General features: G+C 47.6%; 8 protein-coding genes across 8 annotated transcripts; 5 read left to right on the top strand and 3 right to left on the bottom strand.

Moving 5' to 3' along the window:
* Positions 1-130: 130 nt before the first annotated feature.
* On the top strand, positions 131-1,112 carry BJ212DRAFT_1483992 (uncharacterized protein; the record flags this gene model as incomplete). The annotated part of the gene is made up of 4 exons (XM_041340716.1): positions 131-388; positions 434-441; positions 493-699; positions 752-1,112. The coding sequence occupies 4 exons, from the start codon at positions 131-133 to the stop codon at positions 1,110-1,112; spliced, it is 834 nt and encodes a 277-aa protein (XP_041189637.1).
* A 2,296-nt stretch (positions 1,113-3,408) lies between these two features.
* Positions 3,409-3,930, top strand: BJ212DRAFT_1252421 (uncharacterized protein; the record flags this gene model as incomplete). The annotated part of the gene is made up of 1 exon (XM_041329728.1): positions 3,409-3,930. A coding segment is annotated over one exon (522 nt), but the record flags the coding sequence as incomplete, so codon positions are not given.
* A 6,125-nt stretch (positions 3,931-10,055) lies between these two features.
* BJ212DRAFT_1302185 (uncharacterized protein) lies at positions 10,056-12,068 on the top strand (the record flags this gene model as incomplete). The annotated part of the gene is made up of 3 exons (XM_041333227.1): positions 10,056-10,122; positions 10,261-11,235; positions 11,989-12,068. 3 exons carry the CDS (start codon positions 10,056-10,058, stop codon positions 12,066-12,068), a joined length of 1,122 nt encoding a protein of 373 aa, XP_041189635.1.
* A 230-nt stretch (positions 12,069-12,298) lies between these two features.
* On the bottom strand, positions 12,299-14,541 carry BJ212DRAFT_1278461 (carotenoid ester lipase precursor; the record flags this gene model as incomplete). Its single annotated transcript, XM_041331433.1, has 14 exons — positions 12,299-12,553; positions 12,607-12,644; positions 12,695-12,945; positions 13,003-13,054; positions 13,105-13,210; positions 13,269-13,536; positions 13,593-13,662; positions 13,711-13,776; positions 13,836-13,843; positions 13,882-13,956; positions 14,014-14,054; positions 14,105-14,169; positions 14,223-14,371; positions 14,420-14,541. 14 exons carry the CDS (start codon positions 14,539-14,541, stop codon positions 12,299-12,301), a joined length of 1,566 nt encoding a protein of 521 aa, XP_041189634.1.
* Positions 14,542-16,017: 1,476 nt separating this feature from the next.
* BJ212DRAFT_571402 (uncharacterized protein) lies at positions 16,018-17,703 on the bottom strand. The gene is made up of 13 exons (XM_041343540.1): positions 17,597-17,703; positions 17,515-17,547; positions 17,358-17,454; positions 17,272-17,300; positions 17,185-17,215; positions 17,091-17,123; positions 16,962-17,038; positions 16,855-16,909; positions 16,708-16,803; positions 16,537-16,647; positions 16,436-16,479; positions 16,351-16,376; positions 16,018-16,291 (listed from the first exon to the last, which is right to left on the bottom strand). Exons 1-13 carry the CDS (start codon positions 17,609-17,611, stop codon positions 16,174-16,176), a joined length of 765 nt encoding a protein of 254 aa, XP_041189633.1. The 5' UTR covers positions 17,612-17,703; the 3' UTR covers positions 16,018-16,173.
* A 915-nt stretch (positions 17,704-18,618) lies between these two features.
* BJ212DRAFT_1376342 (uncharacterized protein) lies at positions 18,619-22,938 on the bottom strand. Its single transcript, XM_041336483.1, has 3 exons — positions 22,274-22,938; positions 18,894-22,220; positions 18,619-18,837 (listed from the first exon to the last, which is right to left on the bottom strand). Exons 1-2 carry the CDS (start codon positions 22,854-22,856, stop codon positions 18,895-18,897), a joined length of 3,909 nt encoding a protein of 1,302 aa, XP_041189632.1. The 5' UTR covers positions 22,857-22,938; the 3' UTR covers positions 18,619-18,837; position 18,894.
* Positions 22,939-23,010: 72 nt separating this feature from the next.
* Positions 23,011-24,697, top strand: BJ212DRAFT_1579315 (uncharacterized protein). The gene is made up of 11 exons (XM_041342241.1): positions 23,011-23,125; positions 23,178-23,272; positions 23,325-23,416; positions 23,468-23,691; positions 23,747-23,831; positions 23,890-23,984; positions 24,045-24,051; positions 24,097-24,218; positions 24,276-24,304; positions 24,365-24,468; positions 24,527-24,697. The coding sequence occupies exons 1-11, from the start codon at positions 23,076-23,078 to the stop codon at positions 24,626-24,628; spliced, it is 1,005 nt and encodes a 334-aa protein (XP_041189631.1). The 5' UTR covers positions 23,011-23,075; the 3' UTR covers positions 24,629-24,697.
* Position 24,698: 1 nt separating this feature from the next.
* BJ212DRAFT_1376287 (uncharacterized protein) lies at positions 24,699-26,516 on the top strand. The gene is made up of 11 exons (XM_041336482.1): positions 24,699-24,822; positions 24,879-24,973; positions 25,046-25,137; positions 25,199-25,422; positions 25,473-25,557; positions 25,618-25,712; positions 25,772-25,778; positions 25,833-25,939; positions 25,992-26,020; positions 26,071-26,174; positions 26,226-26,516. The coding sequence occupies exons 1-11, from the start codon at positions 24,764-24,766 to the stop codon at positions 26,322-26,324; spliced, it is 996 nt and encodes a 331-aa protein (XP_041189630.1). The 5' UTR covers positions 24,699-24,763; the 3' UTR covers positions 26,325-26,516.
* Positions 26,517-26,522: the final 6 nt, after the last annotated feature.

Here is a 26,522-nt window from a genome sequence, read left to right as displayed (position 1 = left end):
ACCACAGCAAGACATCATCAGTGAGCAAAGGAAGTGTGACCATGACAGCACTGAGGATACACCATCAGAAACCCAGAATGCTGAGAAGAAGCATCGGATGACAAACAGTACTACTGGCAGCACTGAGGACATGCCACCAGTGCCTCAAAGCACTGAAAAGAAGCCTCGTAAGACAAAGAATGCTTCCTGGAAGGCATCAGTCAAGCAGCTGAAGCAGACAGCAGCCAAGACAAAGGCAACCGAAGATGGCAAGAAGGCACTGGAGGGACTGGAAGAATCAGTCAATTGGACTAATGATGAGACAAGGATATTGCTCAAGGCACTCCTGGGTCCTGATAGTGAGCTCTACATGGAGCTTGGCACAAATGCAAAATATGCCTATAGAAAGGTAAGTTCAAAGTTTGAGAGACATTTGCTTACACTGATGACTCAGAAATACTTGTAGGTATCCCAAATGAAGTTTGATGGCAAATGAAGTCTAGAATCAGTCAGAAGCAGATATGAGTGGCTACAGAAGATATTCACATACATATTAGCATTCGAGTCGATGACTGGCAATGGCGAGGGTGATCCTGACGTTGAGGAGCTTGATGAACAGATCAAGAATGCAAGAGTAGCAGGGAGGGATGTAGGAAACTTATCTGGGACCATGCTGAAATGGTGGTATACTGAGGGCTGGTATGAGCTGTTCAACAACTAGTGAGTATGAAAAATTAGTACTGTTGTACAATATATCTCACCTATAATCAAGCCTTGGCGAGCACCCAGGGCTGGTGCGGGAGCATGACTTTCACTTAGGCACCATTTCGGACACAATTGAGATTAGCAGTGATGAAGATGCCAAAGATGGTAACAGTGGCTTTGAGAGTGCTGATGCTGAGGAAAAGCCAGCAAGGAAAAGTACTGCAAAGGGAGGCACAGCATCTACAAAGACGCAAGGAAAATCACTGACCTTGAGAGGTGTTCCTGCACCGTGTCACAAACAGCAGTCATCTTGCACAAGCATGGGAAGCGAGCTTGCAGAATATCTTGCATCAAATGCCAAGTATATGCAGCATATGATGAAAAGTGATAATGATCGCTTGAAAATTCAGCAAAAACATGAAAATTGACAGGACAAGAAGCAAGAAGCAGATGTGAGAGTGGCACAGGTTGAAGCTAGGGTTAGGAATGCAAGGGAAGTCCTGGCAGACGAGATGATGCCAGATAACATGAAAGAGGTAGCTCGAAAGGTACTAATGGACTACTTTACTGACAAGAATTAGTGACAGTTAATCTAGAGGAAATAGATCATTCAATATCAGTAAATGGCAGTGGCGCCCAGCTTCTCAAAGCCACTCATCAGTCTCGTAAGCAGGCAGCTCTACCCAACCATCTGGAATTGCACCATCAAAGTGCAGGACATCTGTATCATGAGGAGCACCCTCCTCTGAGTCATCCTGGTCTGGATCAGAAGGATCAAAGAATGGTATCTGCTCCAGGCAGTCTCCCAAATCGATACACAAGTTCTGGAGGGTGAAGAGTGCCTGCATCAGACAGTAAGTGTCCTGCATGCTCTGCTCTGGCAGGTAGATCCTTTAGCGATGGGAAGCAACCCTTAAGGGCACCAAATGTATGCTCAACAGTGATTCGAATTGATGACAGACGCTGGTTGAACTTGCGGTGACTGAGACTTTTCCGGTAGTGGTTGATCCCTGATCTCAGGTTCTGTGAAGGGCCATAACACATACGGAGATGATGGATAACCTATCTAATAGTCAGGATATTGAAAATGCAGGACATGACAACACATACCTTTATCAGCCAAGACTTGGCCATTGTTTAGAAAATAGTCTTGGTGGTGACACCACACATGCGATTTCTTCCACATGGTAACATTGGACACAGAGCCAGGCCAGCCAAGGTCCACAGAGATGAACCGCATCTTGTGGTCAATGATGGCTTGAACATTGATCTACAAAGGTTGAGTTAGGCTTGGCACATGTGGATTTGATAACTTACTGCAGGAAATTTTTTTCAACAGATGAAAGTGAAGCCATTCTCTTCAGGCATCTGCATCAGCCAGATGAGTGTCCCATCCAACATCCCAACACAATCCAGAAATCCATATGCATCCATGATATACTTAGATGTTTCTTGGTGGCGCTCATCATCTCCCCATGAAACGACATGGATACCCAACTCCCGCAATGCCCACACTACTCGCTGGCAGTACAGGAACACTGTTCCAAATCTGATTGCAAGTTTGTGCGCAGCTTGGAGTGGATTCGCACCTTGTGTGCCATACCATAGGAGAAAGCATGCCAGTTGATATTGACATGTGCGCTGTGGTCTCTTGCCAGTCAATCAGAAGATGGGGTTCTGTTTGAGCAGATGGACAAGACAGTCAAAGGTGGGCCGTCCAACCCTGAAAGATGTTGGCGAAGATAATGCTGATGATTGAATAGAAAACATACCTGTATTTGTGTCGAAAATCTCGGTCTGGCCAGCTTAGAGAAATCTCAAAGAATTTGAAACATTTTCTCCATTGATTGTATGGGCCACGCGAGACACCGGACAGCATACTTGCGAATACTTGAAGTACTGTGCTTGTTCTTGTGAGAGATGTAGCAGTATGATGACTGTGGTCGTCATTGTCGTTGTCAGGAGAAATGAAGTGTTCAAGTTCAAGACAAGCACACTGTGAGATACCTAACATAGACGATGAGGCAGAAAGGACAGTTAAGAGGTCATGGAATTCTCATTGTCACTGCATAAGTGTGCTGTGGTGATGGTTGTTGATAAGGTGGAGTAAGCTTGGCTTCGGCAACCCAAATGGGGTCTCGCTGGTCAGCTATGTTGTTTGGCTTAAGGCACTGGTGGGACTTGACACACCTTGAACTTGACATCGTAAGAATTGAGCATGCCTATGGCTGGTCTAGGTGAGGGTCTGCGCAGACACCAGGTCTGTGTCTGGGACCAAGTCTGGGTGCACACTCAGCACGGGTGGCGGAGTTTGAAGTCACCAGTGGCTGACAGTGCTTGACATCCTGCCACTTACCACCACCATTTGTTACTCTGTTACGTAACAAGGCACGAGCAGAGAACTAGAGTTAGGTCTTTGCACAAGCAGTTGGAAGCAGTATGAACCTTTTGCCTTCATACTGCGACAACACCTCCTCTTGTTTCAGTCAGTCCAAAATGATGTTGTCTTCCCTCCTTCTTTTCCTTCCTCTTCTCCTCTTTCAATGATCAGACATCCTCATCCTAATTCTCTTTAAAGCAAAGCTAAGCTCCCAAACAAGAAACTACATACCTGAATTCTTCTGATACATCATGGAATGAATTTTAACTGACCCAGCATTAGAAGCACAGCCTAATTTCGAGTTGGCCACATATATTGGTTGACTCAATGCCCTTGTGGTGGGGGGCATAAGCAGAGAAGACACGCTTGCCAACATGGCAAATGGGTGGAGGTTTGAGCACCAAAAGTACATTGACCTTTGGCAGGAACAAACAGAAGAAGATGCCCACATTGCATGGGAGTGCTTAGAGCATGAGAATGCTGAGAAGGAAGCTGAAGAGCAGGAAGAGCAATGCGAAGCAGAGAAGAAGAAGCCCAAGATCAATGACTTTGACACAGCCATGATCATGGCAGATGTCATCATCCCCCGTCCATCACAATATGCCATCCAGAAGATCAAAAACATGGAGTACATAGAACTTTGGTACTTTAGTCCTGATGGCTGCCAGGAAGCTTCCACCATGTCTAGATCCATGTCAGATTCAGATGACACTTTTGGCTTTGCAAAAGTCAATGGCATGGTCACCTTGAAAATGCTAGCATTGTTCAAGGCCTCCCACAAAGCCCTACAGGACCATGACCTATTGTGGCAACAGTTCAACTTGGCAAAGACCAGCTTCCTAGTCCACATAGAAAAGAGCGGGTGGCCAGAGAAGCATCAACAATTGCTCACTCTTTTCTTCACACTCATCACCAACCATGAGCACAGAATGTGCCCATGGGGGGAGAAGACCCTGTTATGCTATGCAGGGACTGTTCACATGAATGGCATAACTGGCTCAACCAGGATCAAGGTTTCAACATTGGCATCTTCAATAACATGTTATATAACGCCTTATTGGATGACATATGGGAGGCAGAATGTGATGAGGGCTTGAAACTGGTATGCATCACCCAATCATCATCAAACGGTTCAAACACTGACGCAATGTTTCTATTTCTTTCATTGCACATCCCACGCTATGACATGTACCATCTACCTGCTTCCCTGAACTGCTACCATTTTTGCTTCTTGACTCTTGAAACCCAATTGTCACCCTATGCTACATGCCAACTACCTTGCTTCACTACCCTTTGCTTCTTCCTGCTACCATTTACTTCACTACCCCACAACTTTGCTTCACTACCCCACAACTTTGCTTCACTAACCTTTGCTTTGCTCTGCTACCCTATGCTTCCCTATGCCATGATCATGCTACCCACATCCTAATACTCAAATGAACACTACACTTATGTTCACCTGCTTGTACGCTTACTTGAAACATGTAATCTTTGCTTCCCCAATAATGCTATTGCCATCCCGAACTGGATTGGCTCATTTGCTCACACCACACAGCTACAAAATGTGATCCCAGCAACCAACCTCATGCCTTGACCCTGAGGTTGGGAAGGCAACACCTACTGAGGAAGGCAAACAGATCCACCTTCCCCAGCTAAGGACAACCACTTCCACCCCTATCGTGCAAGTGACCAAGGTGGGAAGAAACCTTACAAAAATCAACAGTCTTTTCAAGGGGGCGCAGGTCAATCTGGTTCTTCGGCCTGCACCCTCTGCCTTGGCCACTTCCATCACCCCATTCACAGATGCACTTCCAAGTTCCTCTGGGACAAAAAGACCAAGACCTGATGCCATCAAAACGCAGAGGGTCACCTGGTCAATCCAGAAGGTCTTGAGCTCTGCTATGACTGGCAAAGACCGAAAGGATGTTCCAACACAGCCTGATCCCATGTTCATAAGTGTTCTGGATGCAGAGCAAAGGATCACGGAGCTCAAGGGTGTCCTCAAGGCAAGAGCATGTAAGGCACTCACTCTGTATCAACCCAAAGCATGGCTACTTTTTCTTAACTCTTCGCATCTCATTGACAAATATGCACATATTCCTAACAGTCTATGTATCAGTTTCATGGGAAGTGTCCCAAAATATCTCACACTTACACCCCATCTAACAGTCCTTCATTATGCACACACCACAATGCCTTTTCTACCATACTGGATTGTGAATACTCTACCAGGCACTATATCAGCCCATTATCTAAGTCAGACACAGAAAAACTCATCAGTCCTTTCCAGACAGCCCCACTTTCCATGGTTCCCAAACCAGGAAAACCAGGCAAGTTTTGGCTCGTACAAAACCTATCATTTCCCTTATATCCATCTGCTACCATATCTGCCATTAATTCTTCCATCAATTCTAACCTCTACCCCTGTACCTGGGGCACAGCATCAACCATCTGCCTCCTCATATGGTCCCTCCCTCCAGGCTCACAAGCAGTGGTTCGTGATGTGGCAGAAGCCTATCGCTCTATCCCTCTCCACCCATCACAATGGCCAGGCCTGGTTGTTAGGATGGGAGACAACGAGTTCGCCATTGACTCGAGTTTTTGCTTTGGATTCTCAGCCTCAGCTGGGAGCTATAGGGAAGTCGCAGATGCAGGAGCTGACATCTTCAGATCACAAGGCATCGGCCCACTATTGAAATGGGTGGACGACCATTTGTCCATCTGCATCCTCCAGGAGCACCTTGAAGTTTATAATGAACTTCGCAGGGCTCACTCAGCCATCATCGCTAGGAATGGAGGACTGCTCATCGACAGAGGATGCAAATGGTACCAGGGATTGGCCATGCCCAACAACAGCATTGAGGAATTTGATGAGGACCTATCATTCCCCATCCTCAACCTATCAACATCATCCCCACATTCACCAGAAGACATGTTATTCTCTTATTGTTTCGACAACATCAACCGCCTATCCAAAATATTGGGCATACCATGGGAGCTGGTGAAAGACATCTTCTTCTCATCATGCACTCCTTTCATCAGATTTCTGTGGGACATTGCAATGCATTCTGTCTTGATCCTGCAGAAGAAAAAAGAGAAATACCTGGCCGCCATCAGAGACTGGGAAGCCCAGTCCTCACACACCCTTCAAGAAGTGCAAGAGCTATATGGAAAGCTCTTGCATGCATCCTTGGTTCTTCCTGCAGGGCGGGCCTACCTCATTTCCCTCAAATCCATGCTATCCATCTTCCATGATCATCCTCACATGCCTTGTTCCCCCCCCAAGCATACAGGGGAAGACCTGCACTGGTGGAAGGCCAGCCTCAGACAGCCCATCATCACTCAACCCATCCCAGGGCCCGTCGAAGTCACTGACCCCTCAGCTTACTCAGATGCTAGCTCAGGTACTGGCATTGCGATTTGGATCAATGGCAGGTGGAGAGCATGGCAACTACTCCTGGGATGGAAGGACGAGAACTGAGACATTGACTGGGCCAAGGCAGTCAGGATGGAGTTCCTCATTATCATGCTCCTCAGTCAAAGCCCAGAGGGCAAGTGCATCAAAGTTTTCAGCAACAATCGGGGAGTCATCAAGGGCTGGTGGAAAGGCAGGAGCCGAAACAGGGCCACCAACAGTGTCTTCAAATGCATCCATGAGCTCACTGCATCTTCAAAGTGCACTTTCCTCACTCGTTTCATGCCCAGTGCCCATAACCCAATGGACAGCCCATCCAGGGGAATCTACCTGCCCTTGAGCTTGCTACTCCCTCTGATATGTATCCCCCAAGCCCTCCAACCCTTCATCACAAACTTCAACAATCCCACAATCCCTCCTGGACATCATACGCCCCATGAGGGCATCAAAGCGCAGTCGCTCGGCCATATCTGCTCCTGCTCCCGAGAATCACACAACAAGCTCAATGATGAGCTTTGTCGCCAAGGAGAAAAGATCTTCGAAATGGCCCAAGCTTATCACAGCTTATCCTGATAATCTCACCCCTTGAATGTCCTCCCTGCATCCCCACTGCACTGCCAAAGACAGAATCCATCTATGGCTACCTGCAGGAGATCAAACAGCACCGGCACATCTTCCTTATGCCAACACACAATGCATCCAAGATGTTATGGTGCACACATGGGCCAGCAGCACCAGAGAAGCCTACGGCAGTGATATTCTTGCCTTCCATGTCTATTGCAACTTGAAAGCCATTGAAGATGCCCAGCATGCTCCCACATCTTCGGAACTCATTTCAGCCTTCATATCAGACCTGGCCGGCTCATATTCCAGCAAGACAATATCAGGTTACATCCATGGCATCTGCGCTTGGCACATCCTGCATGGAAAATCATGGTCACTGATAGATGATCAAATAGATGCCATGTTAAAAGCTGCAAAAAACCTCATGCCACCATCATCGAAATGGAAGAAGTGCCCACCATACACGGTGGCATTCATCACCAGTGTCTTGCAAAAACTGGACCCCAACATTCCTCTGGACGCTGTGGTAGGAAGCTGTCTCACAACCACTTTCTATTCCATTGCCTGAGCTGGGGAATTCACAGTCCAAAGCCTAACAACCTTCGATCCTTCCATGCACGTCAAGCATTCGGACATTCACAGGGAAACAGACCACAATGGTCTCACCACCACAGTCTTCCATCTACTGCAAACAAAAGCATCTCAAACTGGGGAGGACGTATTCTGGGCAAGGCAGAATGGCCCTACTGATCCAGAGGCGGCCTTAGCCAATCATTTTCGCATCAACAACCCCCTCCCCAGCATCACTTTATTTTCGTATAAATTCAGCAATGTCCATTGTCCCTTGACAAAGTCAAAATTTATCACAAGGTTGGCACAGGCAGCCAAGAGCACCAGTCTAGACCCCCTGCAGGGCCACGCCATAAGAATCGGCACAATGTTAGAGTACCTCCTGCGCAATGTGCCATTCGACATCATCAAAACGATGGGAAGATGGGCTAGTGATGCCTTCCAAAGTTACCTAAGAGAGCATGCTCAAATTCTCACACCATACCTGCAAGCAACCCCTGCAATTCAAGATGAATTTCTGTGCTACACAATGCCCTGCATTTGATGAAACAAACATTACTGGTGAGTATTCATCCTCCTCCTAGTGGTGTGGGTGTTCTTGGCTCACTCGATGTGTTGTTGGACTCCTACAATTATGGGAATCGCAGCTCACCTTTCCTGCAGAATATGCAGCTCAGGACTGGGAGGCGCTGCGTGCCTTCGCCCAAACTGCTCAGAATCATATCTGCCTCGGTCGTAGACACAACACTCTTGTAGAACAATAGTAGTGACAATGTCATCTCGCATTTTTCCTGTCTCTAGGAGCATAAGACTGCGACCTAGCAACTCGCAAAGACTGCTCCCCATCACTGTCACACGTCAAGGACAGACCATGGATGTCAAATCTACATTTGCCGCCATGCAGTGGTACACTGAGCTGCCCAGGTTGACCGTATCTTGTACATTCACGTTCGAACCTGAGGTCTTCAACCTTCAACATGTTTATGGTATGACTTGCAGTTGAAGGTGCTCCCATTTGCCCAGCCATTAGGCCTGTCTTTTCCCAATGCTGTGTTTTGAACCCTCCCCGCCCCATAAATTCCACATATTGAAGTGGCATGAACTTGAAGTTCCATGAGCTACAATTGGCCCTTGATCTGGCTAGTGGTACTCATGCAGCATCTCGGATATGGTTATGATCCTGAGTCATTACCCCACAGCATGATTATATGAACCATGTCTTGTTTCTTACATTGAGCACTGAAGCAGCCATTCCAACAAATCACCATTAAATATGTTCACATGGTCAAGCTTGTGTATGTTCTCCTTTTCTCCCAATGCTCTGTTGCCGTGATGCACGTAACTTCATCCAACTCCCAAGGTCTGCATGTGGATACAACTAATAATTTCTCTCAGTCATTCATCTCAACCCTCAGCTTCATCAACTCTCGATCCAGGTGGGTTTGGTTTTTCTCATTTGTTAACTCCCTTTCAGATCCACCCTGATACAAATCCTAGACCATACAAGTATCAGTCCAATAATTCAAGGTCATCACATCCTACTACTTGGGTGTTCTTTCACAACAGGTGAGACTATGTGATCCCCTGCATTCAATTATTGACTGAGTATCATTGTGGATGTTAAAGAAGCTATCTCAAGGTTAAGATCTGAGTATTGACGTTCATGGCTGTGCCTAGTATGTAACTTACACAGGTTCTCATGTGACATATGTAGTAATTGACTTATGAATGTTGCTTGCCTGCTCGAGCTCATCACAAGGAGTTGTGCAAAACTTTGGGTATTTTCACATGCTTGTTTTTTTTGCCTACATATCTGTCATGAACTCTGATGCACGCTGTAGAGACTCACTCCTCTATATCGCCACTATAGGATGATATACCACCCCTTCCCACTGATACTCAGTTCTGAGTCTCTGGATAAGCCACCTGCACTATCGCAAACTGACATGCGATCGCCACATGCACACGAACGCGCTTGCACGTCCTGCACACCCACTCTAGGTCCCCCACTACAGTCCATCCACCCATCCATGTCCTTGCTAAAGTCCACTGGTGCATTTTTATTATACTCTTATCACTCTGATGTACCTTCTGGGCCAATTATAGTGCTGTAAACACGCAGGCATGCGTTTAAAACACTATTACATACAGATATCACTACCTACTTGCTTCACCTCTATGCTAAAAGCATCGCCTAACGCCCAATATAGGGAAGGGAGGGGGAGTTTTTTAGAGTACCGGATCCTAGCACCTCCCACCTCTGTGTAGTAGCAGTAGTTTGCACATTTGAGCTAGTTTGAAAGCACTAAAGAATTGGAACTCGCACACTACCTTCATAGGTGCGATCACCTCTAGTCAGCTCAATTCTCTCTCCACTGGATTTCATTTTCAGATAGCTCTAGCACCTACACTTTAGACCCCCATCGTGCATGCTGTGTTTCCATGCACGCGCTCTCGCTTTCTATCGCATCACCGCGCTTTCATGCGCATCTTCTTCACGCTTCTTCCAGTATTCGCACTTCGCACATCCTATAGCGCTCATCCAGTTTCGAAGTCTCCCTCTGTCATTTCGAGGACCTTCTCTCAGTAGCTGTCCTTAGGGTCAAGTTCAGTCTCGCATCCAGGTCTTGCTTTAGTTCCCCCATAGTCCAAAGTCCTCACTTTCAACTGGAGCCCACCGCAAGGGACACTTCTGAGAAAACTGGCAGGGTACTCAGGCCCACAAGTCATCGCAGAACCAGAGAAGAAGCCATAGCCGCCTTCGACAAAGCTGCCACCACCGTCAAACCTGGCCCTCTATTCATACCAGTGTCACACAACTGTGCGCGAAATGTGTCAGAGCCACCACACCCCAACCTAACGCTATTCAACTACACCAGACGCCCAGTATCGCCCATCACGCCCTCACCTAAAGACTCAGCAAAGGAGGAATTGTCTGACGATTTCGACATGATCAATGACCCTAGGAGCCAACTCCCTGGAGCATTTCTCAACACGCCACAGCAGCATATTTCTTCTACCCTCTCTTTGCTTAGCGAGCTAACCTCCCTCAGCGAAAACATGCCTGCCGCATCAACATCCACTCCTGCAAACACACACCCTATCCATGAGGTGCTACCCATCAAACAAGAAGAGTTTGAAACACTCCACACGCCAAGCTCGATCCCTGGTGGCATAATAGTAGGTAACCTACCACACAAGTACGAACCACAACCCTCCAGCACACCAACCCCCATCACCACTGCAAATCAGCAACCAATAATGGCTACATTGTATAAAATGCCCATACATGGGACTAACAAGGCACCAAAATTCAACAGGACTATGGAGAATCTTGTAGATTTCATCAACATCTACAAAGGACATGCCAATGAAGCAGGCCTCTGCGGGCTTGACTGCATCAAAGGTATCATTCGCTACCTACCCCTGAGCAAATGGGAGCTATGGGGCGGGTTACCCGAAGTGAGCCTTAGCGATTACAAGGCATTTATCAAAGAAGTCAAGGTAATGTACCCCAGCTGTGAAGGCCCTAAGTACTACATGCTCAATGACCTTCAGGCAGTTGCGTGCGATCACATGAGTAAGCTGATGCCCTTGGCCAAAGAATTGAGCAATTATCTTCGTGCGTTCAGGAGAATTATGCAGCCACTCGAGAATGAAGATCACATAGGCAAGTCTGAACATGACCGCATATTCTTCCAAGGAATCCTGAATGATGTCCAGACGCAGATCCACATGTGTCTACTGATCATAGTTTTCACCACCTACCAGCACCAGTCTGAGACTGAGAGTTATTAGCATGATTTCCTATCCTCTCTGAGCACTGAGCTTAGTCCAGAAACCCTTTAGGGTTGAATAGCAGCTAGGCATAGCACATTTAGCCCAACATTAGAAGTCTACTTTCCAGTTCTCTTCTTGTTGTGTTTCCCACAATGCCACATCTGACATTGAACTTCAAAGCTTCATGGTTTGACACTGGTCCAAATAATGGAATTTCCTGGTGCCAGTCTATTGGTATCAGCGCACCAACACAAATTATCTATAAAGTAGGATGCAACGGGTGGGAATCATCTCACCAGCTTGCGTGGCTTTTGCATAGATATGCTTAGATGCGCTTAGATGCGCTTAGGAACACTTAGGAACACTAGGCGCTTAGGAGCGCTAGATGCACTTAGGAACGCTTAGGAACGCTTAGGAGCGCTTAGACGCGCTTAGGGATGCTTAGATTCGCTTAAGAACGCTTAGCTCGCTTAAACCTCTTTTTGGGAATCTCGCGTGGCCTGGTCACGGGTTTTCGAGCTCCGACTTAACACTGTTGCCCGTTCGAGTGCAGCATATGTCAATAAATAATTGATGAAAAATTGACATATGCTAGGATGCAGCCAAGGCCAGGAAGCCAAAAAGGAGCGCGAAGCGCTCCGTTTGCTTCCTGTGCCGAAGGCACAACGGGTGTGAAGCTAGTCATACTGTATGGTTGACTTTGCCCCCCCACGTAGCAAAGGCCAATAATAAAATTGTCTCGTGCAAGACAGCATATCGGGTATCTTAGACGGCTTTGATATTGTGCAAATCGCTGGGAGAAATGTGCAGCCTGCACTTTAATGGCAACAGAGCTATATACAACCGCTGGTGAGTCTGTAGTATACAGTAAGTAAAACACTGTCAAACATGGAGTCTTGCGAGTACTAAAGAGGGTAAGTCAAAGTGAAATTTATCAAGTACTCCATCGCCTCCTTCCTGTACGTGTCCTGAATAATGGTGGGTGGAGACCAAGGCCATTCCCCAAACATCAGCATATCCTTCGATTCAACAGCGTATTCCGGCCAGAAAATACCAGTGAGATTCCCATTAGGATCAAGGTGTGTTGCAAAATTGATCAAGTAATCCAATAAACTCCCCTGTCCACCCCACATCTCATCAACGAAGTCGGAGCTGTGAAACTAAGACAAGTTGAGTGACACCTCCAACACGTCTTGATCGAACGTCCACGTACCGCGCCTAGAAGCGGAACTGCCTTGAGTCCTTTGCTGACTGAAAGGGGGGGTTATACTTGTTTGAATGGGTAAAGAACTTCCACGCACGATAGGTCCATATCTTTTGTTTCCCTGACCGCTCATGTAAAAAGAACCGTCTCGGAGCTTGGAAAACGGCATCTCCCTGAAAAGCAGCTATACGCTTGAACTGCGGGGTCAGCTGGTTGAGGGTTTCAGTTCCAAACGGAGATCCTGTCGTCGGGTCTTGAGGATACATGAACAGAATTCCATTGATCTCCTCGTCTGTTGCATTGCGCGCCCAATATGTTTTCAAATATTCATGAAATTGCTCGCTTGTCCTAAAATAAGTAAGGTGAATTAGCGTCACCAACAAGGAAAAAAATGATTTTCAGTACGTGGTGTTAGTGGTGCTGAAGGCGAAGGCTGTTCCCTCGTCATCGCAGTCGCCTGTTTCCTGAGTTAGCCGCATGCCACTCAAAGTAACAAAATCCCCACACCTGTGATAAAAGGTACATTTGCAATTTTCCCCTGTTGGACGAGGCGCTGGAAGTTATCAGTCAAAAATATCCCATCTGCCCTTGGCATCCAAGCCAAAACAAGTGACTGCCGTAATGATATTGATCAATGTCAAAAATATTGATGCTGAAACATGATTAAGAACCTGGTAAGAAGAAATAGACGGTGTTTCATCCACAGCGGTTTGCAGAATTTCCTGAGGTACCGCTCGCAAGCATTCCAATGTATCGATCGCCCCCTTGCACCCTGTTTTATCAACAAGAAAGTCATAATACTGTTGACCATTGGTGATATCGCCCACAGGTGTCGGGGATCCTGATTGCATAAATGCCGCGCGGAAGAGACCGTCATTGTGACCATCATAAGCGAGCATCTGGAGAGCGACAGATATCGCTCCGGCACTTTCGCCCCATCTTTGTGGTGTCGAGGTTTGTTAAAGTCATACATACACCATTAAAAGGACGCTCACATGGTTACCTTTGTTGGATCTCCGCCGAACGAGCTGATATATCTTTTGACCCAGTGAAGTGCAAGTCGCTCTGGTCGAATTATTAGTTCAAAGAAAGTCAAAGGAAATTGGACCTCACGATCTCGGAGGCCTAAGTTTCCAGTCCCAGCCTGCCTGACTTCTTCACTCGCTAGGAATCCCCAAGCTACATTGATGTGAGTGAAGTTCGATGTCTATGGGGTAACCTACCGCTCAACCTGCGACACGTCATTCTCAGAAAAAGCACGTGAAACAGCAAAAGTACCATCACCGATAGTTCATGCTAACATAGATAACTGGTTCGTGCACTTGCAACGACCTGTTGACTGTGATATTACCGAACTCTCTGTATACATGGATTGTAATTCGTCATCTCGATGCGCAAATATGTTTGACAACTCACGATTGACCACTTCCAGTTTCAAAACCGCCACCGAATATATACTGAATTTGCGTCTCAGCCACACCAAAAACAGGATGTTACTAAGACTCACCACGACTACTGGCAGTTTTGATCCAGGGAGCATGACGGCAGGCGTGAATACATTGAGTGTAAGACCTGAGAGCGAACAATTCACATAACTGGCATGAAGCTGAACTTTAAACACTCACAATCTTCGCTTGACTCGGTGATCATTTGGGCTATCCCTCTTTGTATCGATGATTCCTGTTGAGAGCAGGCCGGACCATAGGCTGCTACAGTGTGTAAACCTTCATAGGGAGGCAATGGTTGAGGAACCTGGAAGCGGAGGCTTCCAATACTGCAGATATTGAATTAATGAATATTTGGTTGTAATGGTTATAATTACGGGGGTTTGGCAAAGGGAATGCCCAAGAATTGCGCCGTGTTGCCAATGAACGTGCCGGTGAATATCGCATCATCTAACTTCACGATTGGCCCGAGTGCAAGATGTTGGAAGGCCTGCTGCATCGTGCAACGGACTAAACCGGGCAGCACAAGGAGGGCCAAAAAAGTAGCAGACGCGAGACGGTTCATGATGTGCAGAGGAAGGGACAAAGAAAGAATGGAATATACAAGCCTTTATCAGCATGCTCATCGTGGGTACGTCAGTGTGCATGAAGCATGCTTGATCTGGGAGCAACTCGTTTCCCACAATGTGAGTAGAAACCTCGAGGATTCTGACTTAACACGTGGATAATAAGTTTCTACGTACAATGACTGTGGAGCCCTGATACATTGGCTAGGTTTGGGTGAATCGGGTGATGTCCTGCATCAATATGAGAGCCCGGGGAGAGTCAAACCTGTACTTAACTGGGTTGATATTCGAAGGCTGGTGATTAACAGAATTGGACAAGTCACAAGAGATCTGCATGACCAGCTGCTTTAGGAATCCTGCTGGGATGTACCACATGTACATATTAATCAATAAGGCGACTAGTCCCATTCCGATTCTGCTGAAAAAAGGCTGCACCGACAACATCATCATCTTCGTGCTAGTGGCCAAATGAAATATTTGCGTCAACATTTCGTTGTGCGATGACGATCAGCTCGCAAGGAAGTGATTCCAAGACTCGTACTCAACTTGAAGCTGCTTCATTAAGTTGAAGCAGTGACTACATCTAAGTTGACTAGTTGACTCTTGGCGACCGAACGACAAACACGCTGTAAACATGCACAAATACAAATCAAGCTTGATCGAAATCGTGGTCGACTCCGGGCCACCGGCTACCTCAGTAGACTCGCTATCACCTGATAGCCTGGCCACGGTGGTCGTTGAGCGCTGAGGGGCCTATGACACCTGAGTCAGTTTATATTGTTCGGAGCGCATCATGCAAGACTCAGTATAGGATCGTAAACGGCAGGCGCCCATCCCGGCCGCCTTGTCTGTGTTTTTAGAATCTTGGAGTCCTCTGACATTGAGTGCACAGCAACCACATCGTCCTTGGTACTCGTTCGAGTTTCATACTTCTGACTCCAGCACACTCGAACCCCAATTTTGAACCACCCGCTATCACTGACATTGGAAGACCACGACCACCCAAACGTATCCCCCGCCTGGCCACAGCAGAGGCTACATTCATCCTCGAGCGCATTCTGGATCTGATCAAGCTTACCTTCACTAACCATTGTGAATTGTGCTTGATCTGGGACCATCTCGTTTCCGATAACTGAGTGCGAGCAGAAACCCTGAGGATTCTAACTTTACACGTGGACAATAAGTCTCTACGTACAATGACTCCGGAGCTTGATGTTCGGCTAGGTTCGAGCTAGTCAGGTGACGTCTTGGCATCAGTAAAGCCCACAGGCTCGGAGTCAGACTTGCACCTAACTGGGGTAGCGTTCTAAGGCTTCCAATTCATAGGGATAAACTGCAGTGCAAACTTGACACCAATGGATATTAAATAGACCAAGACCATCCAAATGTAACCTCGGGCTCCCGCCCACGACAAAAAATGTAGTCCTATAAATTAGGCGCATCCGAACAAGTCCAGTGATCCCACGATTCAGAGTGATCTCGTCCAGTCCAAACTTCACTCCACAACGACGCCGAATAAACTACGTGATGAGACGTCACACCGTCGTGACCGTGCATTCTGCAGGTTACATGTCGGACATAGAAATGTACACGAAGCCATCAGAGCCATGCGTCTGCTGGTCGATCTGCCAAAGAAAAAGGTGCATGCGCGTAGCGAGGATTGCGAGGACAAAGAACTGGAGACTGTACGTGTGGTTTGTGCTGTGATTAGAAATTCGCAAGCAGGATTAGGAGGTACATACACTTCGCAGACAAAGCGGTATGCAGTCTGGGTGTGCAGAACATCAATAACTCGATCATATTGAAGGGCGCTTGGGTTCCACGCACTTGGGAGAACAGAATCTGCATTAGGACGTTAACGGCTGTGAGAGCTATCGGAACAAGAATCATTATTCGATGGGCACGGAAACATGTGTATCCTGACTTACGCAGAGCACATATATAGTAAAATATATTATGCTTCACCAGGATGTCGTACAGAGGGCCATTGACAACCCGCCAGCTCTGTACGGCACGTATGATCGTGAGGGAGACGAGTCCTGGGGAGAACATCAATCAGCGTGTGTGTTTCCGGTTTCCGTTGGTTTCCGGTAACAAACCTAGTTGAAACGCAAGCAAGAGAATAAACATTATGGAAACTTTGACAGCGTCGGCCCGGTAGCAGCCTCGGATGCCTGGGATCGCACTGATCGTAACTATGAAAGTGGAGTGAATATGCGCGAATAGTGGTAAGAGGTAGTGCAAACCATGTGAGGCGTTGGCAGTGGCAAAATAGATGACGACAGATGCAACTACCGCAGCCTGTACTGCATTTACCACGAGCTTGGTGTGCGGTGAGGCAGAGGGGACTCACGAAAGAGGCGGACAGCATGGCTGCGAGTACTATTCTGTTATTATTCCAGAGCGCATATGTTCTGAGCACAAAAAAGGCTGGATGAATTGAATCAGGAGCACGTGTGTATCTCATGGAAAGGATATATACATTCGGAGGAAACGATTGATATGACGCTCAAACCTGTGAGAGGACATAGCAGCGTTCAGCAAGAGTGTGCATGCAATATGTACCATGCACGTACATGAGTAGATAATAATCACTATCTGACATTTCTGCCAAAGACAGTAAGCAACTATCAGTGGGGCAGGTCCACTACGCATTCACATACATTGGGGTTTTTGATCGGAGCGAAGTACACTGAAGCACGTTATGTTAATTCATAATCGGTGAGATGTGTGCCGGAGTTGAACGCACAATACAGGTCCGCGATGAGGAGGAGAAATGGGACACATCGTGTAATAATATAAAGGCCTTTTACCATGGTCCAGCGCGATCGAAACAGGAACGTCAACTTTGAAGAGCATATCATTATCAGCATAGAATCCGAAGTGTATACGAACCAGTGCATCACCTCTTCGTGAAGTTGACAAGCATAATCATAGGTCTGGATAAGTAAGTTCAGCAGCGGACGGGAATAGTCTAGGAAACCCTACCCATAATGCAGCCATCGACGCTAAGTTGTCAAGTTAGAACAGCCTGAGATTTAAGAAGAGTTCAGACAGCAGTACTAGTACGCACCGGATGTGTACTGGTGGCATATAATAATGGTATATATTACCTTTCTCACATCAGCAAGAAAGTGACGCACCATTAAGAACTGCAGACTCTTTGCCGTTGCGACATCGTCAGCTGAATAGTAGGAGTCCGTCTGCATTCGTTCGACAGGTAAAAAGGGGTTTTGTGCACACTTTATGAACCGTCTTATCTCTTATAAGTATAAACTGCGAACTCATCAAGATGGGGACATAGCTGCTCCAAATTGCGGGCTTAACAAGAACGTCAATCATGATCAACGGCAGTACTGTTTTACTAGTCAGTCCATTGATTGATCGGGAGTTTCCGTGACCGCTTATCAAAAGTAGATTGCTTCATGTCACACGCTTCATGGCAAGGCAAAGACTAACCTTGAGCTGATAAACCACTCCTGTATAAATCGATGATCATCTTGAACTTTTCAGATTGTTAGAATTACAGCTATCTTCATATCGATAGACCAGGGTTTGGGGGGTTCACTTAGGTGCTTTTATTTGTGACCAAGGCGCTTACCGTGACATGCGTACCGCCCCACACAAGCCCCACAAGTAAGGTTAGCGACTGGCTCAAGTAAATTCCTGGTCTATCAATGATATGAAGGCTGTAATCAAAGCTTAGTAGTCCGCCGAAGATTCTCCATCCTCCCCAAAACGAGATGGCTCATCTGATTTCGCTTTGCTCTGCATAGCCCGGTCCGGTCATTATCCTGCGCCTTCTGACCGAAGCTAGTAGATAATCAGGTTGTGACATGGTATCTAGCTATCACGAATCACGCTGACTGTCCTCAGCTTGGGATGCGGATGAAGCCATCACATACACGCTCACCTTGACAATCAGAAAGTCATCAACTCTTTGAATTTAGAAGTTCCGAGGGATGGGCTCAGCGCAGTGCTCATCATGATCATCAAAGAACAGGTACTACAGCTTGTGTTATTTTCGTGCATTAACCTTAAAATCGCACGGTGGAGGTTCTTCTGAAGCAATGATTTCGATTCATTCAATCACCACAATCCATCGTCTGCATCAGGAAACCCCAACGGTGGGATGCAAGTTATCAGAGTTTTGTCGTGTGATAAATATTACACAGGCAACCGAGATGTAATCCATATACCTTAGCCGCCGCATTTGAATATCCACTATTCTATTCAGTCGTTGTTAGAATATGTAACAGCATTATATAAACATCAATGGACTCACACTACCCATAAAACACACCCTGAAGTCTTTCATGCAACTCGCTGCCCAACACCTGCCGAGCAAATTCCGCTCGGTCTGCTATCCACTCCCCACTTGTTTCAAAGCAAGCAGGAGGGTAAATAACCGCTTCTTCACGAACCTGTCGATACCTCAGCACCTCACGCACAACGCGTCCATCTCCCTTCTCCACCACCATCTTCAAGAGCTTCTTGGATACATCCTCCTGCTCAGCCCCAACTTCCTCGGATCGAAGGTCAGGCCAAATATTGCACGCCACGTGGTGTACCCCAACAAGGCGCAGGAATCCATCCACCGATCCTTGGAGAAGCGGACCGGCGTATTTTCCGATCATTTCACCTTTCTCGATCGGGTACAAGAAATCTCTGAGGTCCCCTGCGATGACCTGGTCTACAGGGGTACGTACAGTACGCAGCACATGCGCGAAGTCTGCCCATAGTATCCGACGATAGTCGATGGGATAGGTTAACGCAAGAGGTGGAAGGAGAAGGGATGCGAAGATCGGGTGTGAGAAGGAGATAGCGTCGTATAGTGCCAGGAAATCTGTGTAAAACTGGTAAAAAGGTGTGCCCGATCCGAGGAATGGCAGAGAGGCCTGCTCCAGATCAATATCGGGCAATTTGGATGAGGGTGACGAAGTGGAGGTAGCGCCGAGGGTGAACGGTGCGAGGAGGTCAGACATTAATTTCGAAACGATGAGGTCTCGGAACACTTCTTCTTCGTCTCCTGTTGCTGGTGAGGGATATTCCTGCTGCTGGCCGTGTTCGAGCATGAACACTTTCATGCAAGCAAAAACCATCTCTGAGCGCTTTAGGGCGAACTGACTCAAGTTATATCGTACTACAATTTCTTGCATAGCTTTGGCAAGCAGCAGTGACATGCGAACGACGTCAACTTCTGATGCGTCCCACGAGGAGGAAAGTGCCTTGAAAACGGGCGAAGACCCGGAGCGGAGAAGATGGTCAATTGGTGAGGTAAGCCACACACGAGGTAACGGGAGGCCAGTTAGGCGATGCTCATCGGGGACAGATGATAAGGAGCTGGACGATGGAAGGCGAAGAGTTGTACACCGCATGATCGACTCTGGTGTGATGTCGCTGGGGGCAATGTATACCTCTCGGTTCGGGCGAATTGCGTAGTCCAGAAAAGGCTTGATGACCCTCCATCCGCCCTTCTCCCAAATGCTAGGGGGTGCCATTGAGCCGAGGAACTGTGGCGTGAGGATTGCTAAAATAGCCCCAAGGATCTGAAAGGCCTGCTCTTCTTCTCCGGGGAGCTGCCTTTCGAGAATTGCCACACCCTGTGCAACCCAGAGGTCAGGCGAGGTCCCTGGAATATGTCGCGATAATCTATGGAAATACACCAAAAATGTCGCCAGGCGCTTGCAGGCAGCTTGCTCAACACCTGTAACAAGCGACCAAAGGGAATGCGAGACGACAAAGGCACAGAAGGACGATAGCTCGGTGAAAGGAAGGTTAAACGGCGGGATACCAAGCGGAGCGGTAGTGTTCGCGCCGGTATTCGCAATAGACGTGCATGCAAGCCAGAGGCGGACTGCAGAGGAAAGCACACGCGCGTGCATGCCAATACGCTGCAGGCGTTGGCACCGCTCTGGTAGTGGCGTGTCATGTGTCTGTGCGAGTTCAGCGCGCAGAGCTTCTAGGGAAGCTGTTACTACGCTATGTTCAACTCCCTTGATAAAGCCGTCCTGGATTATGTCGAGAGTCTCTGCACGCTCTCCCTCTCCTCCCCGGATGCCGTTGACCCGAGCACCCTCAAGCCATGCAGACGAAGCACTCCAGATGGCTGCCCATACTTCCCCTTCCCCTTCAGTTATTCCCTGGCGAAACTGAAGTACCTCGGCACCCCAGCCCCAGCTAGTCACCTGGCTCCACAAGATATCATGCGGTGGAGTCGTGTGATGGGGATCCGTGGCACAGACCATCCATGCTTCCACAAGTCCTGCCCATGCCACTTTCAGCGGCCTCGAGTTGGATGAGACGATATAGGTGAACAAAGAAGCAAAGTAGGAAGCGGCAGATGTCGCTATGTGTGAATATAGACCGTAGGAGGCAAGAGTGGCGTACAGGCGGAGGGTTTCTATGAGAAGATTTGTGGCAAGAGACTCGGGGAAGGGCGAAGTGGGAGGCAGCATAGTAACAAAACGAAGAAGAGCATCGGCCGGCCCACATAGTGCCATAGCGTTAGTCCGAGAAGATGACGCAAGGACAATGAGGCACCGGAGAGCGACAGGGTTAGGCAGGGGTGTGTCTGACTGGGGCGGTATAGGCGTAAGAAGGAATGTCTGTAGGAGAACGGGGAGTAATCGAAGGGTCTTCACGATTGATTCAGCAATAGTATTCGACTCCTGCGATAACCGATAAACAATGGACAGAAGTTGGGCCAGAGATTTGGGGGGTAAGAATGCTTGCGTGAAGAGTTCTGTAGCTTGGGTGAGGAAGTCGGGCACTTGCAAAACGGACATGATGGCAGGAGCGAGATCTAACTCGGCACGCTCAGCATCAAACAGGGCGTTCCAGCCGACAATACACTCCCAGACAACCTCAATGGCCCGGACACCGACGCCACCTTTCTCGTTCATCGCGGAGAGTCCGGCAGCGAGAATACGTTTTCGTAGTTCTTCCTCCTTCCCCTGTAGTTCTAAAATCCTGTCCGTGTAATGGGGGTCCCTCGCTTGCATGCCCAACCGGTGCGCGATTCCGACCAAGATATCAAGCATCATGGTGCGCTGCGCGGGGACAGTGGAGCGAGACAGAAAAAATATGTCATCAAGAGTGTACCCTGCGCGTTCTCCGTCTGCATGATGGTGCAAGCCCAGATGAGAAGGCAGAGTGGCGGAGATTTCTGCAGGTATGGGAGCACCCGTCAGATCGAAGCGGAGTAAAACCGGCTCCGAATTGGACAACGAAGGTTTCATCCAAGACACGGATGGGTTGTCTGCAGGCATATTTGGGAAATATCGTCTCCGAATATATTCTGGAGTGCCTTCCTCAGGCTCTGGTTTATCATTCGTAATCTTCTGCGCAGACCTGTCGTCACCCTTGGGAGTTGTAAGAGAAAGTGGTCGCTTCCGTGGCAAACCATTCTCTTTAAAGGTGCCCAGGGAAACAATTGACGAGTCTGGAGCATCTGGAGGTGGAGGGAGCGCAAGAGCCTTTCGTTTGGGAGACACTGGGGCAGACTCATACACGTAGACATCAGCAGGCGTCAATGCCGCAAAGCGAATTTGACGACTAGCTTTACTGGGCGATGAAGGTCTAGTACTGCTTTTCACCAGGATTGGAGGAGCTAAGATGCAGCTTTCGTGTTAAAATACCCATCAGACCCGGGGAGCGACGTGCCTCTTTTCCCGAAATCTTCCAGGCTCTTGACCCTTGAAAGGTTGCGTCTGATAGCAAGACCAGGTAGTGGAGAAACAATAGGGATTTCGCGGGAAACCTCTGGAGCCTGCTCATTTTGTACCAGTATACCCTCAGCTATAGCGGGAGCCTTCGTTGTCTTTCTTGATCTTGCAGCGCGTACACGCTCCAGAAGGGCACCTGCACCACTTCCCAGTTGCTCTAAAACCTCGCGTCTCTCTTGTTCTCGCTCCTCTTCAGTCATATTGGCCACTCTGCGTTCGTTCTCTTCACTAATCTGTTGACGCATAGCATCATCGGGGGTGTGTGAATCTACCTGAAGGTCTCGAGATTCAGTTTGTTCGATGGGACGCGCAGGTATTACGAGAGGTACGGCTGTGGGCCTGACATTGTCACTGCTCTTTTCCTCTTCTTTGGCGCGAGCAAATGCGCTCTTTGACCTGTGTTGAACGGCTGGAAAACCTGAGCCAGGAGTTTTTGCGAATCTTGGAGAGGGTAAGCTTTGGGTTGTAGATGTCTTGCGCTCAAATACAGAGCCAATCAGCGAACGTTCAGTGGAAGACATTCTCAGTTGCAAAACGTAAGGAGGTCATAAGTAGAAGGAGTGTGCTGCCAGTTCATCAGGCTTGGTGGGCAAAGGGACAAAAATTTCCGAAGTATGCAGTTACGTAATAATAGTATCTTGTTTAGCTGAGTTCGACTTAGTATAGTAACTTAGCAAGTTGCCAGCTTCAATTGATATCTGTAAAGTGAGTACTGCGGCCAAGAACCCTGATCCTGGACGATGTCATGCGCGCCTGTATGTGGTGGAGCATTTGAAAGTATTCCAATCATGTACGGTGACTTCTGTATTTCTCTGCATATTTGACGGTGCTTCGAATCTTAGTGATCTGGAGGATGCATTTAGCGAAGATGAAGCTCTACGACGCGCCCTGGCACAACAAATTCGAATGGCATGCATGGATGTTGGATTCTTTTATGGTACGCCCAGTCTGGTATCTGTCCATCTCGCATTTTATGACGTGAACTCCAGTCAAGAACCATGGTATAGCACAGCATTGTCTTGACGAAGTCCTGAGAGTGAACAAGGAGTACTACTCGCTTCCATCTGAGGAAAAGATGAAAGTGTGTCTATCTGAATGCACTTGACTGATGGCATGAAACATCTATAACTAGCTTCATCATAAGACGGTACCAAATTTCAAAGGCTATAGCCCTCCATTGGAAGCAAACATCCAACCAGGCAATAAAGGTGACTTGCATGAGGGCTTCCGCATCGGTTGGGAGGAAAAATCTGGAGATACAGTGGTTCAAAATACTTCTCGCGATGGAGTGATGGCAGGTGCAAATGTCTGGCCGGATAGACCTGAAGATTTTAGAACTGCTTGCATGGACTATTAGTCGAGTTGATGATCGCTTTTCGAGACATCGGAAACTAACGATGCAGTCTTACAGTCACGCTGCACTTGCCGTCGGAAAGAAACTCTTTTGTCTCTTTGCGCTGGCGCTCGACTTGCCCGAAACGTACTTCGACGACAAGGTAAGTCCCTGCTTGGCCTGGTACTCTGTTTAGCACAGGTCATAGTTTATTTACATAGACCGTGTATTCAGCCGCTACCATGCGTACCCTCCACTATCCGCCTCAGCCAGATGCTCTAGATGATAAAACACTGGGAATTGGAGCTCATACTGAGTGAGTTGTTTCGAAGCCATCATGTCGATGCATAATCTTGACGCCATTCGGATTTAATAGTTTTGTGGTAAGTCTAAATGTCTGAGCTCGTAATGTACTGAACCATGGGCAGTGTTTTACGATTCTCTGGCAACAAACAGGCCTTGAAGCTCTCCAAGTTTTGAACTCCCGTGACCAATGGATCAACGTACCACCGCTACCAGGAACCCTTGTTATCAAGTACGAATATTTCGCGTGCTTTCTATATAGTTTTTCTCTCTCTAGATTTCGTTACTAACACTGGACTATCAGTCTTGGAGATCAGTTCGCGCGTTGGACAAGTGCGTACTAGACCTCAGTGTCCTTGGTGATTTACACCGGATGCCGATCATATTGTACAGACGATATTTTCAAGTCTACCGTGCATCGAGCCGCCAACAAGAACATTATTGATCGGTATTCCATCGCACTATTCTTCGGCACTGACTACGAGGTTAACATTGAGGCTAGTCAATTGAATATGGTTTTACGCTATCTCATGGGTCTCATTCAACACATCACAGCCAATCTATACCTGCGTGACAGCTGAAAGACCAGCGATATATCAGGCCATCACCGCTGGAGAGCATGTGAGGCAACGATTGAAAGCCATGTATAATAAGTAAATTGTAGTTGCTACTATTGGAACATGTCGGATGCAGGTTTCGGCGAATATGATGTACAAACTTTATCTTATCTCGGTCGGAACAACGTGGAGAAACACTTCTATCTCTTCCTTCCCGCCTTCTTCATCGATAATCATGTCTTTAGCAGAGTCGGCGTCTGTTATTGATGGCGCTTTTCAAAATATACCCATAATGTCTGTTTACTGGTCAAATTCACTTGCCAAGAATGACTTTGTTGACTTCACCGCAGTGATCTTTCTCGTGCAACGAGTCCGGATGAGAACGAGAGGAAAGGCCTTGCGTATCAGATACGCGATGCATGTATGAATGTAGGGTTTTTCTATGGTGAGCCTTCTGTAGACGCATAGAAACAACACTTCAACTGCGACGTCACGGTCACCTTACATTTGCTGGCAGTCAAGAACCATGGGATACCACCGGAATATATAGTCAATATCCTTGAAGTCAACAAGGAATACTTCAAGCTTCCAACGGAGGAAAAACTTAAGGTGTCGATCATGAAGCTTTCACCTCTGTTCAGAATCACTAATTGACAGCGTTTTTGTGTAGCTCAACCACAAGACCGTCGCCAACTTCAAAGGATACACACCACTACTCGATGCCAACATTGAACCTGGGAACAGAGGCGACCTGCACGAAGCGTTCCAAATTGGCTGGGAGGAGCTCGAGGCAAAGGCCCATGATGAGAAGCGCGCAAATGATGGTGCCATGGCGGGCGCTAATGTATGGCCCGAACGTCCCGAAGGGTATAGAGAAGGCGTGTTGAAATACTAGTGGGTACTTCTGCCTTGACGGGTGATGTATCAACTTATAGCTTCGTTAGCCATGCGGCAGTAGCTGTAGGGAAGATACTTTTCCCACTGTTCGCACTATCTTTGGATTTGCCAGAGAGATATTTTGACGACAAGGTGCAGTGTCGTTGCAATGAATGTCATGGGATCTTCGGGCTTTCATTAAATGTTTTGTAGACGAAGAACTCGGCCGCCATTATGAACACGTTACACTACCCCCCACAAACAGGTCCCGCGGATGATCGTATCGTCGGCATCGGTGCCCACACGGAGTGTGTGATTCATTGCTGACTTCCTTCTTTTACATTATTGATGCCTTGTAAACATTTAGCTTTGAGGTGCGCTTCAATCACCTTAAAACTCCGTCATGATTCTCACCCATTGTGTTGCAGTGTTTCACGATACTCTGGCAACAGCCAGGAATCCAAGCGCTGCAAGTTCTAAATTCCCAGAAGCAGTGGATCGAAGCCCCACCTATTGATGGAACGCTGGTTATTAAGTGATCAGATCCGCTCCTGGCTCGGTTTCAATGGCTGATTGTCTTGTACAAGCCTGGGTGACCAATTCGCTAGGTGGACAAGTACGATTTTCGCACCATACCATGACTTCATCTCAGCGTTCAATATTTAGATGATATTTTCAAGTCTACGGTCCACAGGGCTGTCAATAGGAACGGCGTTGACCGATATTCTATTCCCCTATTCTTCGGCACTGATTATGATGTTAACATCGAGGTTCGTGCTTGTTTACTGTCTGATTACTCGACAATTGAGATAGTTGAGCAGCCTATTGCAAGTTGTGTATCTGCCGAGCGACCTGCGAGGTATGGACCCGTATTAGCTGGCGAGTATGTCAGTCAGCGCTTGAAGGAAATGTATTACTAGGCGACCTGAATTTGTAACTTTGTCAATGGTCTCAGTACTTAGTCTCGTGTGAGCGCAGAACATCGAGGATTAGGCGCATTGAGATTTAATTAGGCGGGACCTCTCATGGGAAAGAGATGTCTTGTGATGGACTGCGAGTGCACTTAGGCTAGCAATCCCTCGAAGTCTCGCAAACACAAGCACTATAGCTGGATCGCG

The sequence above is a fragment of the Suillus subaureus genome, assembly GCF_016647635.1.
Source record: "Suillus subaureus strain MN1 chromosome Unknown BJ212scaffold_31, whole genome shotgun sequence".
NCBI classification, from domain to species: Eukaryota; Fungi; Basidiomycota; class Agaricomycetes; order Boletales; family Suillaceae; genus Suillus; species Suillus subaureus.
Note: the sequence above shows the minus strand (reverse complement) of the source record. Positions and strands in the feature narration are given on the sequence as shown.

Coding starts and splice junctions, on each gene's coding strand:
- BJ212DRAFT_571402 (XM_041343540.1), bottom strand. Junction 16,648..16,707: donor CTTGCTTGCGTTTCAACTAG/GTTTGTTACCGG, acceptor TGTTCTCCCCAG/GACTCGTCTCCCTCACGATC. Junction 16,292..16,350: donor TACCGCTTTGTCTGCGAAGT/GTATGTACCTCC, acceptor CCACACGTACAG/TCTCCAGTTCTTTGTCCTCG.
- BJ212DRAFT_1579315 (XM_041342241.1), top strand. CDS start 23,076: ATGTCATGCGCGCCTGTATGTGGTGGAGCATTTGAAAGTATTCCAATC. Junction 23,126..23,177: donor TTTGAAAGTATTCCAATCAT/GTACGGTGACTT, acceptor TTCGAATCTTAG/TGATCTGGAGGATGCATTTA. Junction 23,273..23,324: donor GGATGTTGGATTCTTTTATG/GTACGCCCAGTC, acceptor CGTGAACTCCAG/TCAAGAACCATGGTATAGCA.
- BJ212DRAFT_1376287 (XM_041336482.1), top strand. CDS start 24,764: ATGTCTTTAGCAGAGTCGGCGTCTGTTATTGATGGCGCTTTTCAAAAT. Junction 24,823..24,878: donor TTTCAAAATATACCCATAAT/GTCTGTTTACTG, acceptor ACTTCACCGCAG/TGATCTTTCTCGTGCAACGA. Junction 26,175..26,225: donor ATTATGATGTTAACATCGAG/GTTCGTGCTTGT, acceptor ATAGTTGAGCAG/CCTATTGCAAGTTGTGTATC.
- BJ212DRAFT_1376342 (XM_041336483.1), bottom strand. CDS start 22,856: ATGTCTTCCACTGAACGTTCGCTGATTGGCTCTGTATTTGAGCGCAAG. Junction 22,221..22,273: donor GGAAGATTTCGGGAAAAGAG/GCACGTCGCTCC, acceptor GCTGCATCTTAG/CTCCTCCAATCCTGGTGAAA.